This window comes from Gopherus evgoodei, chromosome 1 (genome assembly GCF_007399415.2).
Source record: "Gopherus evgoodei ecotype Sinaloan lineage chromosome 1, rGopEvg1_v1.p, whole genome shotgun sequence".
NCBI classification, from domain to species: domain Eukaryota; kingdom Metazoa; phylum Chordata; order Testudines; family Testudinidae; genus Gopherus; species Gopherus evgoodei.
The window spans coordinates 351105986-351125494 of NC_044322.1; the positions used below are offsets into that span (position 1 = coordinate 351105986).

Sequence of the window (19509 nt, forward strand, 5' to 3'; positions counted from 1 at the left end):
CCTTTTGGCCTTGGAATCTATAAACAAGTTTCCACTCCCAAAAGCAGAGTCAGACAAAATCAAAGTTGTCCCAGTCATTTATTTGCCTTCAAGAGTTATAAAATCCACAACCACTAAAATGGTCATTTATCTCAATTGTTGTCTATAAAGCACTGTACTTGGCAGGGCAATCTATGACCCCTCCGATGATTGCCTACAAGTAGATTGCACAAGTCAGAATAAATTCTGCAAATAAACAGAGCAAAGGCACAACAGATAGAATTGCCAAGTGTCCAGTTTTTGACCGGAACACCTGGTTGACAAGGGACCCTGGCAACTCCAGCCAAGTCCAGTTGGCCGCAGCAGGGGAGGCAGTCTTCCTACCCTGCTCTGCGCAACTCCTGGAAAGCAACTGGCATGCCCCTCCAGTTCCAAAGCAGGGAGGCAGCCATGGGGGTTCCATGTGATACCCCCGTCCGCAGGTGCTGCCCCAAGCACCGGCTCTGCAGCTCCCATTGGCCAAGAACCAGAGCCAATGGAAGCTGCAGGGGCAGCACCTGTGGGTAGGGGCAGCACACTGAACCCCCTGGCTGCTTCTCCGCCTAGGAGCCGGAGGGACATACCACCACTTCCCAGGAGCCGTGCAGACTTCCTCCATCCCTGGGAAATGCCAGGGCTGCCTGAGGACAGTGCCACCTGGAGCCCACACCCCAAACTCCTTCCCATGCCCCAACCCCTGCCCCAGCTCAGAACCCAGAGGGAGGGGATAGGGAGTGAGTGGGGGCAGGGTCTCGAAGAAGGGGTGTTCGGTTTGCTGCAATTAGAAAATTGGCAATCCTAACAACAGATCTAGCCAAATTCTGCTCTCAGGTCACCATTTAACAAGATTCTTAAGCATGCACCTAACTTTAAAGAGGGGCTGAAGACTCATTTAATTAAATGGAGCGAGGCACATGCTCAAATAACCTGCTGAACACAGGCCTCAGAACTGAATCATACCATTGATTTCAGTGGAGTTATTTCAGCCTTTCTGGGGTTAAGTGAGCACAGAATTTGGCCCAATTTGTCAACAACTTCAGTGGACTGCATTTGATCAAATTCTTCTGTTATTAGGTCTACAATCATTTTTTTTCTATTGTCTAAGTTAAGACACTTAAACAATTAATATGTGCGCACAAACAATGTTCTTTTTTTAAAGAAAAAACCCAGCTCATTATAAGTGGCCTTTGGATGCTAGCTGTGACCGGTGACTTTACTAAACTTTGCCTTCCTAAAGAAAGTGAAATCCATTGCTTTTGACAGGGTCCCATTTTTCCATGCTTACTCAGGTTGAACAGTACCCAATGCTGCACACAGTTCCACTGAGGTAAGAAACTACCTCCTGTGACTTAGGGTAGCATAATAAGGTGCTTATTGCTCTATAGAATGAAAGGTTTAATGTTAAAAAGAATTAAGTGTCAGAATGTGAATCCTTTAATCCCTCACTGGTGAGCAGCTATTCACACAGGTATGTCAGTGGAACTACTCACATCGCTGACAGCTTCGAAGTCTAGGAGAAGCATTCACATGACTACGCTGATGTGAGCTGTGTAAGATGTATGGGTAGATGTTCTGTAGTCAGGATTAAGTCATATTAGACAAACGTATTACATGACGTTATGGTTGGCAAAAGGCCCAAGTCTGTTCCTACTGAAATAAAATTCAACACTCCCATCAACGTCAATAGGAACAGGCCCATAGGGACAAATCCAGCTCTCACCTCCGTGCCCACTGAGGGCCTCATAATTCACTGCATAGACAAAACTGAAGGTTTCCAGGAGAAATTGAAGCTTGTAGCAGTACTGGAGGTACAGGCAAAAGGCCAACTCAAAAGGCAAACTACTTCAATTGCTGATAAAGAGATAAATATTCTACATAAAAAAACCAATAAATCAGGCTGCTCTGAGTGTTCGCCATTCTTATTGGCAAAGTTCTTGCCATGCTATCAGATTCAAAATGAGATCTAGGTATAATGAACTGATATGATAAGTTAAAAATCAGGAGCCAAAAATAAGCAAAGCATTCTCCATATCAAAAAGGAGGACTGGAGTGGTTCAAACAATATGCAGAAAACTAATGGATTTTTACTAATTGAAGGTCTTTGCCTGCAAGCCCTTACACATGACTAGTCCCTGGGAGGATAGACATAATGCAACTGTAAAGCTCTAGTAGGAAGCCAGATGGTCGGGTGCCTGGGCAGTGTTTCTTAGCAGTGAGTGTCAGGGGCTCTTTGTGGGCAGTCTGACATAACAGTCGAAGCTCAGAGAAAAAAGAGTCAGGGCCGTGGTCAAGAGTCACACCAACATCAAACCAGAGGCAGAAGTCACACTAGGAGTCAAAGTCACAGTCAATAACTGAGGTCAGTATGAAGGAGCAGGATCATGGAGCAAGGTGAGGTAACAGGAACAAGATGCAGGAACCAGGCAAGGAGATAGGAACTTGGTCTTGGGGGATCTGGTCAGCAGCAGGCCTAGCCATTAGTTGCTCAGACAAGTGGTCTGGCAAGAACAAGAAGCTCAATATTAGTAGGTGACCAATCAGCAGTAAGCTGCTAGTCAGCTGATCCCACTGAGGCAGCAAGTATAGTCTCTGTTTGCAGGGTATCATCCACGGTTTCCCTGTTTGGCATTGCAGCATAGTGGCATAAACAGTAAAGCTCCTGTTTCGGGGCCTGTGTTTGAGACCTGTGGTCCCTGACAGTCCCTTGGGTGATTCTTGTAGAAGGCACATACTTTTGGAGGGGCATTAACATGATGGACTGGCTCTTCGGGCCCGTAACCTTCCCAGTCAGTCAATCAGATAATACAATGGTTCTCTGCCTATGTGGGAATCCAGGATATTCTGAGCTATGCACTCCTCATGGTCCTGAATTTGAGCTGGGATGATATAGGAGCACACACTGAGTAGTGCCACAGGCACTGGGGTTCCATTGAATAGTCTGCCAGCCTCACTGCAGATATCAGAACCAATGAAGACAGCTACTACCACTGATACACAACAGCAATCTGTTTCCAAGAGTATCAGACACGGCTGGCTCAGTCACCTGTCGGGGACACAGATGCAGCCCATGACATTCGAGCAATGGGAGAGTTCTCTGAACCTGAAAGTCCCATGGCCCTTGCAGTATGACACAGTCGAAGGGATATGCAAGGGACTCCACAAAACGGAAGGAAGGAGCCCAAATGTCAATGTGCTGGCCCAGCATAGAGCAGGAGCTAAAATGCCACGTGGAATCAAGCTAATGTTACCTCCTTTTCATTCTATTTTCTGTTGTTGAGCCAAAAACCTCATGGCAGTAATTACCGCTGCTGCTTCTACTTGATCTGAGTTGATATGGAAACATTCCCAGACAAGGTGGCAGTATGGAGCCTTGAGTGGCTGCAAATAAGTAGTTGCTATTTCAGCACACTAACGAGGTGAAGGAAGTGACTAACCACGTTCAACAGCTGTGTTGAAGCGGTTTGTTTGTTAAGCGCAGATGTTCCTGAATGTACACACATGCTCCCCTCAGTTAGAAGCTAGAAGCTCCTTGCCAATCAGTAGCAAGTTCAATCAGGGGTACAAAACCGTCAGCCATTTGAGCACCAGTCAGATCCAGCCCTGCCCTGCAGAGAGAAGATAGGGCTGCCATGGATCTGTAGGCTGGATCTCAATACAGTGTCCTGTAATTTTACAAAACTCATTGGGATTGAGAAAACGCTGTAAAGGAGGAATCACGGACTGGAGGACAAATGTCTTCATGAGCTATATTACATCATTGAACCAAAGACACCATGCCAGCCTGACAGCTACAGTAATTGTCAGTTTTTTCTTATTCAGAGTTGTGTTTGTGCTCAATATCATAGATGCTAAAACAACTGGTTAATGTGATAGAACTGAATGTTTTATCTAGTTGTAAATGGGTGAGCCCATGTGAAAGTGTAACCCACACACCTCCTGGGTGGGGTCTTCTGTCCCATCGAGTGGCACAGAGACCACTTAGAGAGAGAGAGTAATGAGTTTGCTCTACAGCAGATGTGGGCAAACTATGGCCCGTGGGCCACATCTGGCCTGTGGGACTGTCCTGCCCGGCCGGGAAGCCTAGCCCCCGGCCCTTCCCCCGCTGTCCGCCCCCGCAGCCTGCTGCTGCGCAGGCAGTGCTCTGGCCTGCCGCTCTCTCTGGGCAGCGTGGGGAGCGCTGCTGGCTCTGGCCGGGTGGTGCGGCTGCAAGCTCCTGCTGCTGGTAAGGGGGCAGGGAGCAGGGGGGTTGGGAAAGGGAGCGGGGGGCTCTAGGGCGCAATCAGGGATCAGGAGGTGGCTGGATGGGGTGGAGGTTCTGGGGGAGCGGTCAGGGGATGGGGAACAGGGAGAGTTGGGAGTGGGAGTCCCAGGGGGCATGTCAGGGGGTGGGGGTGTGAATAGGAATCAGGGGACAGGGAGTGGGGGGGTTAGAGGAGGGGGGTGGGATCCCGAGGGGGGCAGTTGGGGCAGGGGTCCCAGGAGGGGGCGGTCAGGGGATGAGGAGCAGAGGACGATTGGATGGGAGTCCTCAGGGGAGGCTGTCAGGGGGTGGGGGTGTGGATAGGAGTCGGGGCAGTCAGGGGACAAGGAGAAGGGGGGGTTGGATGGGTTGGAGGTTCTGAGTGGGGCAGTCAGAAGCAGGAAGTGGGAGGGGGTGGATAAGGGGCGGGGGGCAGGCTGTTTGGGGAGGCACAGCCTTCCCTACCCGGCCCTCCTTACAGTTGCATAATTTCGACGTGGCCCTTGGGCCAAAAACTTTGCCCACCCCTGCTCTACACCCTTAGCTAACAAACTGTTGGCTTTTAGCTCATGCAGTAGAGGCTCATTCACTAAGCTCCTGAGGTCCATAGTTCAATCCCAATGACCGGGATCTGTCAGCATTACAAGTGGGGGCTTGTCCAGGATTTCAACTGGGAAGTCTCTGAAGCTCAGGATTCTCTTCCTGAGTTAGGGTAAGTATATAACCCACACACCTCCTGGGTGTGGTGTTCTGTCCCATCTAGTAGCACCAAGACCACTTAGAGAGAGAGATAAGTGAGTTTGCTGTACAGCCTTAGCTAACAAGCTGTTGGCTTTTAGCTCATGCACTAAACTCCAGGGTCCCAGGTTCAATCCCACCCACCGACAACCGGGGTTTGTCAGCATTACAAAAGCAGAAGATCTCCGATTGTCAGAAATCTCAATCTCTGTACTTTTTTTTTTTTTTTTAGAGAGATTTAAATAGGGTTTGGGCCCTGTGTTATATTCTTAATTTTAAAGGAAAATAAAAACCCTCTAGTTAGTGATGTTAGTTTAGCTAGGCTGCGTTGTAACTGCTGTGCTGTAACAGTTTATCTTTGGAGTGTTATTCAGTAAAAAAAAGTGTGTGTGTGTGTGTGTGTGTGTGCGCGCAAAACTGAATTATGATAAAGACTGGTACTGGATTCCTAAGAAGAAAAACAAAGTGAATACCATTATAATTTCCACTTTTAGTATTTAAAAGGTTTATAGAAAATCCAGCTGTAGTTTCTCACAAAGATATAAATTCCAGGTCTCTGCAAATACTTTAAGTCAGAGTAGTTTTGTAGCACAGAATTGGTAAGCAAATTGACTTACCTCTATGTAAGTTACACTAACTTTGTAGGATGTCCAGAAAGACACAGTATGAGTTTCTCCTACTTATAGTCATTTTTGGACAGGCCCTGGGAAAGAATAGCACTAGACCTGGGGAAAGAGAGGGGTCATACCTATCTAAAAGCCATTGATTACTTTTCTAGATGTGTTGAAATTCTACTTACAGACTCATAGAAATGTAGGACTGGAAGGGACCTCGAGAGGTCATCTAGTCCAGTCCCCTGCACTCAGGCAGGACCAAGTAAACGTAGACCTTCCCTGACAGGTGTTTGTCTAACCTGTTCTTTAAAACTTCCAATGATGGGGATTTCACAATCTCTCCTGGAAATCTATTCCAGAGTTTAACAATCCTTATCCTTAAAGGATGCGTGTCTGAGAGGTGCCAAATCTAAGAAGTCTTTAACCATCAGAATTCAGTCAGAAGTTTGTCGAAGTTAAACCAGGAGACCTACCACAGAGAAAACCAAATGAACACAAAAATTGGACAATACCAGCTGTTCTCACTGGACAGAGAGGCATCCTGAGATCCTGTAAAGCTGAGACTGACTGAAGTACTCAGCAGAGGAAGAAAGGGGAAAACAAGTGGCATATCCAGCTGGTTCCCAACCTGGTTGAGATCCTGTGTGATCTCCCTCCAGGAAGGAGATAATACAGTGGAGAAGAGTCCTAAATGTATTAAACAGGAGCCTGCACAGACACATGAGCTACAGAGCTGTGGTTGCCTAAGTGTTGCTGTGACAGACTCATACAATCTCTAGATCAACACAGAGGGGAACATGTACCACATACTCACCTGTGGGTTACACATAGTAAAAGACAGTCCCTGTCCTACAGTCTAAATAAACAAGACAGAATGGGAACAAAAGCAGAGAGAGGGGAAATGACTTATTCAAGGTCACATAAGAGGTCAGCGGGAGAGCTAGAAATAGCACCCATCTCCTGAATCCTACTCCAGTGCACTATCCAATAGCCCACATTGCCTCTCTAACTGATAATTAACTCATGTCAATGGTTTATGCCAGTGCAGTAACAGTAAACCAGGGAAATAAGATACATTACTAATAAAGATCTGTAAAATGAAAAGTGCAAACGTACTGCATTCTTTTCCTTTCATGGGGTCAGGTAATCCAGAGCACTCCGCCGACGGATTTGGGACAGCCACCCTCCACCTGGATCCACTGCTATCGCATTCTGTGTATTCATAGTGGTAATCTGTCTGCAAATAATTACAAAGAGTCTCAGTTTCCTCATAACATTTGCTCCTCTACTTAACCAGGATCGTTAATCAAGAATCCAATATTTTGCCATTTCTGTTATAATCTAAAACATACCATGCATCATTCCCAATACACTGTTCTCATTTATTACTCCATAGTGCATGCACAAGTGTACTAGGCTGAGTACGGAGCAAACAGAAAGATACTGGGGTGGGATTTTCAAAAGCACATAGGAGATTCAGGACCACAAGTCCCATTAAAATTGTGCTCCCGAGTCACTGAAAATTCCACCCACTTTCCTTTCCCCAAACAACTTAGAAGGAGATTTGCAAAGCACACAAAGGATATAAGAGTACAAGCCCCAGTGAAAGTCAGTGACTTATGCTCCTAAATCCTTTAGCTATTTTTGAAAATCTTCCCTTAAATTCTAATTGAGGCATGACCCCAAGGGCCAGATTTTCAAAAGTGCTAATTTCCCATCTAGAAACCCAAATAAATGGTCATTCATTGCTGATCTTATTTGGTAATCTGACCATCAGTATCAAAATGGGAGCAGTTGGCTACGGAGCACTTTTGGAAATCTAGCCCTTAGACAGGTGCCTAAATGGGAGCTGAACTCTTTTGAAAATCAGGCTTCCGTTGTGGGTGCTGAGCACTTGAAAATCTGAACCCTGAGCCCTTTGAAAACCTGGCCCAATGAATTAAAGAATAGGGTCAGGAAAGATCAGGGTCACAGTAACAAGATCAGAGAATCACTCTGTTTTGGTGTGGGCACATCTTGTAGACCCATGTAAGTGACAGGTTTATTTTTAGTGGTTATTTCATTTTAACTCACATCTTGTGGATTATGATCAATGATAGTGAATCAGATTAATGATGACATAGGAAAGGTACTTGCAGGAGGAATGGCACTCAGCTTCCATGAATTCCAGCCCACACCACCCATACTAGTCCATGTTGCCCTAAAGATGATTCCTCCAGGCACACTGGCAGGGCATTGTGGGTAATTCTGCACCACTGCTTTCCATGATTCTCCACTGCACCGACTTTCCACTTGGTGCAGGAGAAAAGGGAAGGGATTGAGTGGCTTGTTGTGGCTCCCAGATTCTCAGGGCATAGAATCACAGAATATTAGGGCTGGAAGAGACCTCAGGAGGTCATCTAGTCCAATCTCCTGCTCAAAGCAAGACCAACATCAACTAAATCATCCCAGCCAGGACTCTGTCAAGCCGGGCCTTAAAAACCTCTAAGGATGGAGATCCGTCCTGGCACAGATGTAGATCAGATCAGTGCCCAGATGCACAATTGTTTCACAAAGAAAAGGGTTGCAACTTTCCTTTCCAGTTACTTATAGAAAAACAAGCAGCACTAAGGTTTAATATCTCTGCTACTGTTACTGGGAATATCCTGAAATCTTTGGACAATAATCCAATTCTATTTAACACAAAGCTGAAAGTGACAGTCTGATTTGCTTTAGAATAAGTATCTTTGTGACTCAACTTGAGGTTTCAAACAAAACATCAACAATGCATTAGAAACTATGGATTCAGGAAAATATTTGTCTTCTAGATGATATAATAATAGAGAATAAGACACTATTATCTTCTGAGCTGCAAGAGACATATGTTTATTGCACTCTCAAGACTATGGAATATATTCAATGTCCATTTCTCATATTATTTTCAAGAAAATAGGCCAGTCCTTTCTCACCTCCTTATTAAAATCTTCCTCTAGAGCAAGTAGAAGATATAAATAACTTAAAGGTAATGGATTGAAATCATCTCATGGCTTATATCATACATGGAAAATTCATTTACAGTCTGAATTAGATATCTGAGACTGGAAAAAGAAATGGAAGAGGACATTTCAACCCTACAATTGTGTTACATCTTCAGATCTCATTTTTTGCTTCACATCAGATCAGCAAAATTGTACAGAGCAGGTTTGGTGCTAGCCAACACATGTTGGTCTTGTAACATTTCGCCTAGTATAATTGAGTCTTGTTGTCTGAATGTTAGCCTACCTTTAGGCAGTTGCAAAAATAATTTCTCTATTACAGAAAATGAATTAAAAATCATAGAAAGGTGATTTTCAGTGCTTATTCTGAAGGCAGGTGGAAAGTCACTGGTTGCCTGAGATCAATGAGCTAGCTCTCATCCCTCCTGCAGAGACCCCTGTGGAAGGGGACGGTGCAGATGCTTCATTAACTTCTCTGCAAAAGCTTTCTAGGATAGGTGGAGCCAATGCATTTCCCTCACCCTGACCTGCCCCACCACACATGTGGAGAGTCAGACTTGTGGAGGACTTAAAAAAATCACCTGTAGGGACACAAAACCTAACTAGTTTCCTAAAGCATCCTCCCTCTACAGAATCTGTCACAGAATTTATCAGTTTTCAAGTGAAAGACAGCCCATTCTTGTATTTAAAAATTAATCTGAGTTCTTTCTGGCTCATACATTAATCACCTGTAATAAAAAATCTGCAAGTAAAATTCTGCCCTCAGGAACACCTGTGCAGCCCTGTAGTCTCCTACATTGCTCCTCTTGGGTGCTCTAGAACTAAGGGGTCAAGAAATATCTTTTTTAAAACTTGTTCTTGACATGACATAGATAGATAATAGAGTTCACCTATTATTACTGTTTTAATGGATTCAACTTATTATTTATTATTTGTATAGTCATAGCACATAGGAGCCCCAGTCATGAACGAGGGCCCTGTTGCGCTAGGTGCTGTACAAACACAGAATAAAAGGATAGACCCTGCCCAAAGAGCTTACAATCTAATAAGTATGAGACTCATAGACTCTAGGACTGGAAGGGACCTCGAGAGGTCATCGAGTCCAGTCCCCTGCCCTCATGCCAGGACCAAATACTGTCTAGACCATCCCTAATAGACATTTATCTAACCTACTCTTAAATATCTCCAGAGATGGAGATTCCACAACTTCCCTAGGCAATCTATTCCAGTGTTTAACTACCCTGACAGTTAGGAACTTTTTCCTAATGTCCAACCTAAATTTCCCTTGCTGCAGTTTAAGCCCATTGCTTCTTGTTCTATCATTGGAGGCTAAGGTGAACAAGTTTTCTCCCTCCTCCTGATGACACCCTTTTAGATACTTGAAAACTGCTATCATGTCCCCTCTCAGTCTTCTCTTTTCCAAACTAAACAAACCCAATTCCTTCAGCCTTCCTTCATAGGTCATGTTCTCAAGACTTTTAATCATTCTTGTTGCTCTTCTCTGGACCCTCTCCAATTTCTCCACATCTTTCTTGAAATGCGGTGCCCAGAACTGGACACAATACTCCAGTTGAGGCCTAACCAGTGCAGAGTAAAGCGGAAGAATGACTTCTCGTGTCTTGTTTACAACACACCTGTTAATGCATCCCAGAATCACGTTTGCTTTTTTTGCAACAGTATCACACTGTTGACTCATATTAAGCTTGTGGTCTACTATGACCCCTGGATCTCTTTCTGCCATACTCCTTCCTAGACAGTCTCTTCCCATTCTGTATGTGTGAAACTGATTGTTCCTTCCTAAGTGGAGCACTTTGCATTTATCTTTATTGAACTTCATTCTGTTTATCTCAAACCATTTCTCCAATTTGTCCAGATCATTTTGAATTTTGACCCTGTCCTCCAAAGCAGTTGCAATCTCTCCCAGTTTGGTATCGTCTGCAAACTTAATAAGCGTACTTTCTATGCCAACATCTAAATCATTGATGAAGATATTGAACAGAGCCGGTCCCAAAACAGACCCCTGCGGAACCCCACTTGTTATACCTTTCCAGCAGGATTGGGAGCCATTAATAACTATTCTGTGAGTACGGTTATCTAGCCAGTTATGCACTCACCTTATAGTAGCCCCATCTAAATTGTATTTGCCTAGTTTATCGATAAGGATATCATGCGAGACCGTATCAAATGCCTTACTAAAGTCTAGGTATATCACATCCACCGCTTTTCCCTTATCCACAAGGCTCGTTATCCTATCAAAGAATGTTATCAGATTAGTTTGACACGATTTGTTCTTTACAAATCCATGCTGGCTATTCCCTATCACCTTACCACCTTCCAAGTGTTTGCAGATGATTTCTTTAATTACCTGCTCCATTATCTTCCCTGGCACAAGAGACAACAAATGGAGACTGACAACACAGAATACAAAGAAACAGTGAGACATATTGGTTAGCATTACAGATTATGATCTCTACACCCAAGCAGACTAACCATTGCCAAGATGACAGATTCCAAGGCCGGAAGCGACCACTGGGATTATCTAATCTGACCTCCTGTATAACACAGGCCAAAGAACTTCTCCAAAATAATTCCTAGAGCAGAAGGGTGGGATAGTTGTAGGGGCAACCCCTAGAATGGCATGCAGCTCATCACAGAAGCAGCATGTCTGGGACTGCGCTGGAGTGGCCGTTTGCCTCTCTGGTTTTTTGGTAGGCTTGCCTCAGCTCCTTAAGTTTCACACGGCACTGCTGCAGGTCCCTGTTATAACTTCTGTCCTTCATGCCCTCTGAGATTTTTTCAAATATTCTGACATTTCATCTTTTGGAACGGAGTTCGGATAGCATGGACTTGTCTCCCCATACAGTGATCAGATTCAGTACCTCACATTCAGTCCATGCTGGAGCTTTTTTGCAATTCTGGGACTGCATGGTCACATGTGCTGATCAGCTTGCGATGCTGGGCAAACAGGAAATGAAATTCAAAAGTTCGTGGGGCTTTTCCTGTCTACCTAGCCAGTGCATTGGAGTTGAGAGTGCTGTCCAGAGCAGTTACAATGGAGCACTCTGGGATAGCTCCCGGAGGCCAATATCATCGAATTGCATCCACACTAACCCAAATTCAACCCAGCAAGGTCGATTTCAGCGCTAATTCCCTCGTCGGGTAGAAGTACCAAAATCGATTTTAAGAGCCCTTTAAGTCGACAAAAATGGCTTCGTCGTGTGGACGGGTGCAGGATTAATCGATCTAAACCTGCTAAATTCGACTGAAACTCGTAGTGTAGACCAGGACTGAGGGATCAAGAATTTTAAAGACCACAGAGGGCCCAGTGATCTAAGCTACAAATTCAACAGACTGGGAAGCACCCAGCCAGACAGGGAGCTCTATCAGGCTCCGCATGTATGTGCATGACAGTGATCCACTCCATCCAAAAGTGCTATTGCACTAGAGTCTATGGAATTTTTTAGGCATAGTCCCCCCACCTCCCTGCCCTCACCTGTCCTTCCTGTGCAGTTCATAGCTAGATATCAGGGCATCTCACATTCAACTATATTTGCTTTTAAAGCCTCTCACACTTATAGTCTTTACATTTGGGAATGTGCCTATTTCTCTTTTACTCCATAGTCTGACACCTTGTTACTTTTCTAGGATTTACCTCCAGGATGTGAACCGGCCCCTCCTCCAGTTCAGCTGTCATTTCCATCCTGTCTTTTTATTGCACAAAAGGTGGCACATTTGGCTTGAATTTCAGGTATTAAGATGGTGTTTCAATGTGAAAATTTCTCCCAGTATCTACTGAAAACCCACTGCAGGGTTACAAAAAAAAAAAAAAATCTAAATGGAAGACTGATTCTGGTTGGTTTCTTGGAAAAGCACCAGTGTATAAGGTCTGCAACATTAAATTTCAAATGACAGATTAATAGCAACTGGGGCAGTGCAGCCAAAAAATAGGCTTATTCACTCCACACTGTTCATTTATTTCACTCTACACTGAATTTTACCTTGTTCTCGACTGAGAGTTAGTTAAGTCATATCTGTAAATTATAAGGCAACATACTTAAGGATGTTATAAGAATCTCTCTGACAATCATTCACCTTCTTGGACATGGACACTATGTACCGGCAAAAAGAAAGCCCGGCCTTGTGCGCAATCTGTGAAGCCAGTTGTGCTAATTCATAGCATTAATGGGGAATAAAACACTGCCCTGTGAATGTGGGGGGGAGTATCTCAGAGCAGCAGAGAACAGAGCCTTGTGGAACAATTTGTACAGCAAGCTCAGTTCTGAAATCTAGAGGTCAACATCTAGAGCTGGATAAAATAGTCCCGTCCATGATGCACCCTCTTTTAAAAGGCTGAGCTTTAATAGTATGATGTCCTGAAACTTACTTGGGTGAGAGCAAAGAATTAAAACAGAAGGCTCAGCTTGCTGAGAGTCAGCTCCGGCATCTGCTGTTGCACACCCTGGTGGAGGAATGTCGGCCAGGACAATATCATTATAGGGCGTGCCTCTCCAGCATGCCCCCTTGTGGCCTGTCGTGGCCCTGCAGGCATACTGCATTCAGCACCCCTTGGGTCTTTTCAGACTATTATCCAGAGCAGATTAGTTCAACCTCTCCTTGCAGGTCTGGTTTAGTCACTCATTCTGGAGAGGGTAACTCACTTACTTAGCTGCTCTGTGCCCATGTAAGAGTCCTAGTCAGTTTCTTCCTCTGATTACAAGGTTCCACTCTTTCTCCAAGGGCTGGGTTGTATGTCAGACAATCCCTCTGTCCCTCTCCTTAAGACAGGCGCCTCCTCGCATTCTTCCTTGGAGCAGCAGTTGTAATTTGGGCCAGATGTAGAGCCTCAAGCAGCTTCTCCCCCAGCTCGCCCTCTTCCCAATCAGTCCTTCCACCCTCAGGCAGGAGGGGCTCAGGAGGCTGATCCTCCCCTATAACAGTCCTGCTACTGTCTTCTCCCGGCTAACTCAGGGCCCTGCAGGAGCCTTCTTACTCCCTGCAGCAGCTACAGGCATCTGCCCTGCTGTGAAGGAGGGAGCCAGCATTTATGCTGGGCCCTTCTCTCACCTCATTCCTTATGGGCTGGGTAAGAAGGAGCCCTACCCCTACCCTCTCTGTAATTTTCCAAGTCCTAAAGATACAGTAACAAGATTCCTTCTAAATGCTACTTCTTCCTGGGAACCCTTTCCTCTCTCCCTATATCTCCTCAGGCTGTGTGTGTCAGACCACCTCAGTCTCTTAAAGAGCTACACCATATGATGGAGAGGACTGACAGCAGACAGTACTGCCCTTAAGAGGCAGACTACCCTGTCACAGCTAGTCAATATGGCACAAGGCAGCCATAATCCCTGCTGCACTGGGAGGCCCACAGCTAGATAGTGCCACCCAACAAGTGGTTTGTCCAGGGAGCGGGGCTTGGTCAGCAGACTCAGAAAAAGCACTGATTCGGCACGCCCCCTGTACAGTCAGTCAAATGGGCTCCTGTGTTATCGTGTCTACAAATGGCTGGCTTGGGCCTGGTCTACAGTGGGCAGGGTGTCGATGTAAGACACACAAATTCACCTACGGGAATAGCGTAGCTGAAGTCGATGTATCTTATTTCGACTTACCTCCTGTCCTCACAGAGTGGGATCGACGGCCGCGGCTCTTCCCATCGACTCTGCTACCGCCACTCGCCCTAGTGGAGTTCCGGAGTCGACGGGAGCGTGTTCAGGGATCAATCGCTACCCACCGATCCGGCGGGTAGTGTGGACATACTTTTGGTGGAACCCCCAGGGAGGGCAGTGGTGAGACTATCAGATCATAAGAATGACCATGTTGGATCAGCCCAATGGGCCAACTAGCCCAGTGTCATGTATTCTGTAGCAGCCAGTGCCAGATGCCTCAGAGAGAATGAACAGGGCAGGGCAAGTTACTGAGTGACCCATCCCCTGTTGTCCAGTCCCAATTTCTAGCGGTCAGAGATTTAGGAACACCCAGAGCATGGAGTCACATTCCTGATCATCTTGGTAATAGGCACTGACGGACCTATCTCCATGAACTTCTCTAATTCATTTATTGAACCCAGTTATACTTTTGGCCTTCACAGCATTCCCTGGCAGCGAGTGCTACAGGTTGACCACCTGTTGTGTGATGAAGTACTTCCTTATGTTTCTTTTAAACCTGCTGCCTATTAATTTCATTGGGTGACCCCTGGTTTGTGGGTTATGGGAAGGGGTAAATAACACTTCCTTATTCACTTTCTCCACACCATTCATGATCTTACAGACATCTCTTATATCCCCCCAAAGTCGGCCCTTTTCCAAGCTGAACAGCCCCAGTCTTTTTAATCTCTCCTCACATGAAAGCTGTTCCATAGCCCTAATCATTTGTGTTGACAGTCTCTGTACCTTTTTCAAGTCTAATATACCTTTCTTTGAGATCAGGGGACCAGAACTGCATGGAGTATTCAAGGTGTGGGCACCCAGCTGGTATATAGCCAGGATCCTGCTCTCACTTAATATAAAGAGGACTGGAAGGTCACGACCCCTTGACACACTAGAGGCCATGACTCTCAAGTTGAGAAACCTTAATCTAGACAGACAACATGAATCAAATTCAGAAGCCATAAATGTTACAAAATCTATAAGGATTTACAGTGAAACGAGCCTCTACCTCTATATTCTATTCTCAGCAGGCTGCTTTGCTCATCTTACTTTCTGACCACATAGGGCAAGGAGACAAAGTAAACTGCCATCTTACCTGCCACACTGTTATTGTGACACAGTTCACCCCAAGAATGCTGTTTCTTCCTTCCCCTTGCAGGGTACATGAATTTGAGTTATCTGTTTCAGATATACTTTTGCTGAGCTTAATCCAATTAAGTGCACCCTATGCTATTAAAAGATACAGTTGGCCAAAAGGGGCATCCATAATCTTTAGTGACCCATGAGCTATCTATATTTACATGTGAAATAGGGATTAGCTGTGCATTAAAAAAGCCTCTTTGAGGAAAGAACAAAGTCAGAAGGGATTAGCAGAGATTACGACCTAGTCAAACACTCTAGTGATCCCTCCAGACTGAAAGGGAGAAAACACTTTCACTCTCTTTGTGCACAAGGATGTGATATCCCAAAGGATCACAGAAATCAGAAGGGGAAAAGATTCATTGAGTCACCCCAGTCTGCCTACCAGGTCAGGATTGTTCCCTACAATGTACTATGTAGTGCTCTGTGCAGTTTAGTTTTAATGTGTCCAGGGATGAGGCTTCCAACATTTCCCAACAGGAGACTATTTCACCTGTTACTTGGGGCTTGTCTACATGGAGAGTTAGCACACAGCAAGCTGAGTGTGAATCTAGAGCGCACAAGCCCTCCGTACACTAACTGCCCATGTGGACCCACCAGAGGTTCTGTAGCACATTTTGACATACTGTACTCCCATTTCAAACTATAGAACGTCTAGTGCGTGGCAGCAGGGTCCATACTGCCAGTTAATGTGCGGCAGGCTGGTGCGCTGCAGATTCACACACTGCCTCGCTGTGGACAAACTCCCCATGTGGACGAGCCCTTATAGGTCTTATATGTTTTTCCTGCTATTCAAGGGCCTGGAAGGGGAGATGCAGATACACAGTTCCTCTCAGGATCCAGCCTTCTGCCTATGTTCTTCTTTCCTTAATTTCATCCCATTACTCCTAATTATAGCCTCTTGTGCAGTAAATATTTCCTCTTCCCTCTGTGTTTACACTCTCCATTGTTTGTGAACGAGCAGCACGTCCACCCTTAGCCACTAGTCGGCAACAGCGTACTGATTTAGGGCCTGATCCTGGAGTTGTTTCTCATGTGGCATAGTTTTTGGGCACACAAACACAATCATTGAAGTCAATGGGGTTACTTATATGAGTAAGTTCTATTCAGTTGAAGGCTGAGCTGTGTCCTTGGTAATTTCTGTCTCTCCCCCATGTCAGTCTCTCCATCCCCTTCTGCTGCGCTTCTCTGAGATGACTCCAGTTTGTTTAAGGCTTTAGGCAATGAGACGCCCAGAAATGAGCGCAGCATTCCAGGCAATGTCACTGGCAGCTGTACAGACTCAGAACTTCTGAAAAATCAGCCCCACTTTTTACGTAGAACCTATTCTTAAGCAGCAGGTTTAAAAATGTTGGCCTAGGCCTACAGAACGGCCCCATCCATCCCCTTTCTGAAGTACTGCGATCCTGTTCAGCAGAGCCATTTAACATGTATTTAACATTAAGCACATGCTTAAGTACTCGAAGATGAGAACGTGCATAAGCATTTGCTGAAGCAGGATTTCTATTCAATAAAATACATTAGCATTTACAGGTCAGAATGATTGAGTAGCAGATACAGGTATAGTTCATGCAGTCATAATCTTCCCCCCCATTGTTAGCCACGTCTCCTTACTGCAAGAGGGTCAGGCAGCATCTTTGATATCTTCACACCCCCTGACATGCCGATAAATGTTTAGTCCAAACAGGCTAATGGGCGCTAGGCTTTCCTTTGCAGAGTGAAAGGGTCACTCAAGGGGCCTTGAGTTGCTCTAGAAGTAGGCAAGAGGACAGAGATAGATTGTCTTTATCAGTATTTAGAAACAACTGGTTCACAGAAAAACACTGGAAGGAATATTCTGACCCAGATAAAATGGAGAGAGCTCTATAATTAGCCAGTTCTCATATAAACTAGGTCAAAAAAACTGCCCTAGCTTTAAGAAGTGGCTCCAGTCCATAGGCTTTGTTGCCATATAGACCAGTGGTTCTCAACCAGGGGTACGCATACCCTTGGGGGTACACAGAGGTCTTTCAGGGAGTACATCTATTCATCTGGATATTTGCCTAGTTTTACAATAGGCTACATAAAAAACACTAGCGTAATCAGTACAAACCAAATTTGCATACAGACAATGACTTCTTTATACTGCTCTATACACTATGCACTGAAATGTGCACAATAGTTATATTCCAATCTATTTATTTTATAATTACATGGTGAAAATGAGAAAGCAAGCCATTTTTCAAAAATAGTGTGTTGTGACACTTTTGTATTTTTATGTCTGATTTTGTAAAGAAGTGGTTTTTAAGTGAGGTGAGACTTGGGGGTACACAAGACAAATGAGATACCTGAAGGGGGCACAGTAGTCTGGAATGGTTGAGAGAGACTGATATAGACCATCAAACCACCTGTAAAGCTTCTCTCTTAGGTACTTATACAGTCCCCATCAATCTAGTATCTGAGCACCTCATAATCTTGTAATGTGTTTATCCTCGCAATACCCCTGGAAGAAAGGGCAGTGCTATTATTCCCATTTTTCAGATCAGAAATTAAGGCACAGGGAGGCTAAGTGACTTGCCTAAGGTCATAAAGAAAGTCTGTAGTGAAGCAAGGTCATGTGGAGCAGAACACAGGTCTCCCAAGTCCTAATCTGGTGCCCTAATCACTGAACCAGCCTTCATAATGCTACCTCTCCATCTCTCTTTAAAAATCTACCTCTGCTATGATGCCTACAGCTCATTGCCGTCTGCCACTGGTTAGGCAAATGACAAGCTGTGATTCCTGCTTTTCTGCTTAACTTTGTACTTTTTACCATTACCTCATCCTCTCAATCCACCCGCAGCTCGTTTGACTATTTTGTCCACCTATTACATCCTGACAATTATTTAGCTGTTGAGCTCTCTGCGGCAGGGATCGTCTTCTTTGTTACACGTCTGTACAGCACCTAACACAACGGGGCTCTGCATCTTGATTAGGTTCCTAGGCGCCATCCTAATAACAATAATATATAATAATAATCCTCAGATATTTAATTACTTGGATATAATGATAACGATGTGCATGGATCACCCACCCAGCAGATAACGACGGGAATTTACTGTAATCCAGGGAATTCCTAACCACTAGGTTCAGGGTGCATGCCTGGTAGTGAATGCTTTCCACATCCCCATCAGAAACAACCTTTGCTGCCCCCTGGCCATTACCTGTTAGGAAGTATCACCCCCACATAACTTAGCATCACAGAGCCAGGTATGAAGCATTGTGTGTACACACTGCCCAATGTCTTCATTTATGTTTCACCAATTCCAACACCCATTAAAATCAGTGGAATTTTTCCATTGACTCAATGGACATGGGACCAGATCCCAAATAATCAGAAATGGTTTGCTTTGGCAGAGATGCTGCTGTTTGTCACAGTGACACGTTCAGCCCCTGCCAAATTCTCTTCAGCAGCGGCCCACTAGTGACTACTGGGTTTATTTTATTTCATTTTTCAATCAGTGGCCATTTTCAGTATATAAAATTCAAGTTAGACCATGGGCCCTTCAGCCAGAAGAAGTTTTTCCTTTTACAATAAAACATTACAGACAAGCCACACATGGCACTGGGAAGACAAGTAATGGTCAGTAAACCAGTGACCCTATCATCTAGGGCCTGATCCACTGCCCACTGAAGTCAATGGAAAGATATCCTATTATCGAGTGTGGAATGGGCCCCAACAGAGCAGTACATGTTCTCACAACACCATATTGATATTACACAACACAGGGTGGGTGTTGCCATCCTTGTGGTTAAGAATCCTATAGAAAAAGATACACTTTCTATACGTTCCTTAAATCCATCCTATTAAATTGAATAGAGAACTATATCTATTATAGAATTCTGTAGTGTGGTTCAAAATCCTATCAAAGGCTTAACATTTTCTGTTTAAAATTCTGTGTGTGTGTTTTAGAGTCATTTCTAGAAAACCTCCTTACATTTCTGTATAAGCTTATTGGTTTCGCCCCTATTATATTCTACAGGGCTTTTCCTATAAGGGTCTAATGAGTTCCTAATCAGCAGATTTGGGCTGAGGCCTGAGTCTGGGATCACGTGTCCCAGTTTTATAACCCTGCAACTCCAAGGACTTTAATGCAGTTACTCCCAGTTTACAGATGCAAAGG

General features: G+C 44.8%; 1 protein-coding gene across 1 annotated transcript in view; it reads right to left on the minus strand.

Annotated features, from left to right (window-relative positions):
- KIAA1324L (KIAA1324 like) overlaps positions 1 to 19509 on the minus strand; it is a 153862-nt gene that overhangs the window by 74475 nt on the left and 59878 nt on the right. The window contains exon 2 of the mRNA XM_030563434.1: positions 6727 to 6847. Coding sequence (XP_030419294.1) covers positions 6727 to 6847 — 121 coding nt within the window. The remainder of the gene's footprint in view (positions 1 to 6726; positions 6848 to 19509) is intronic.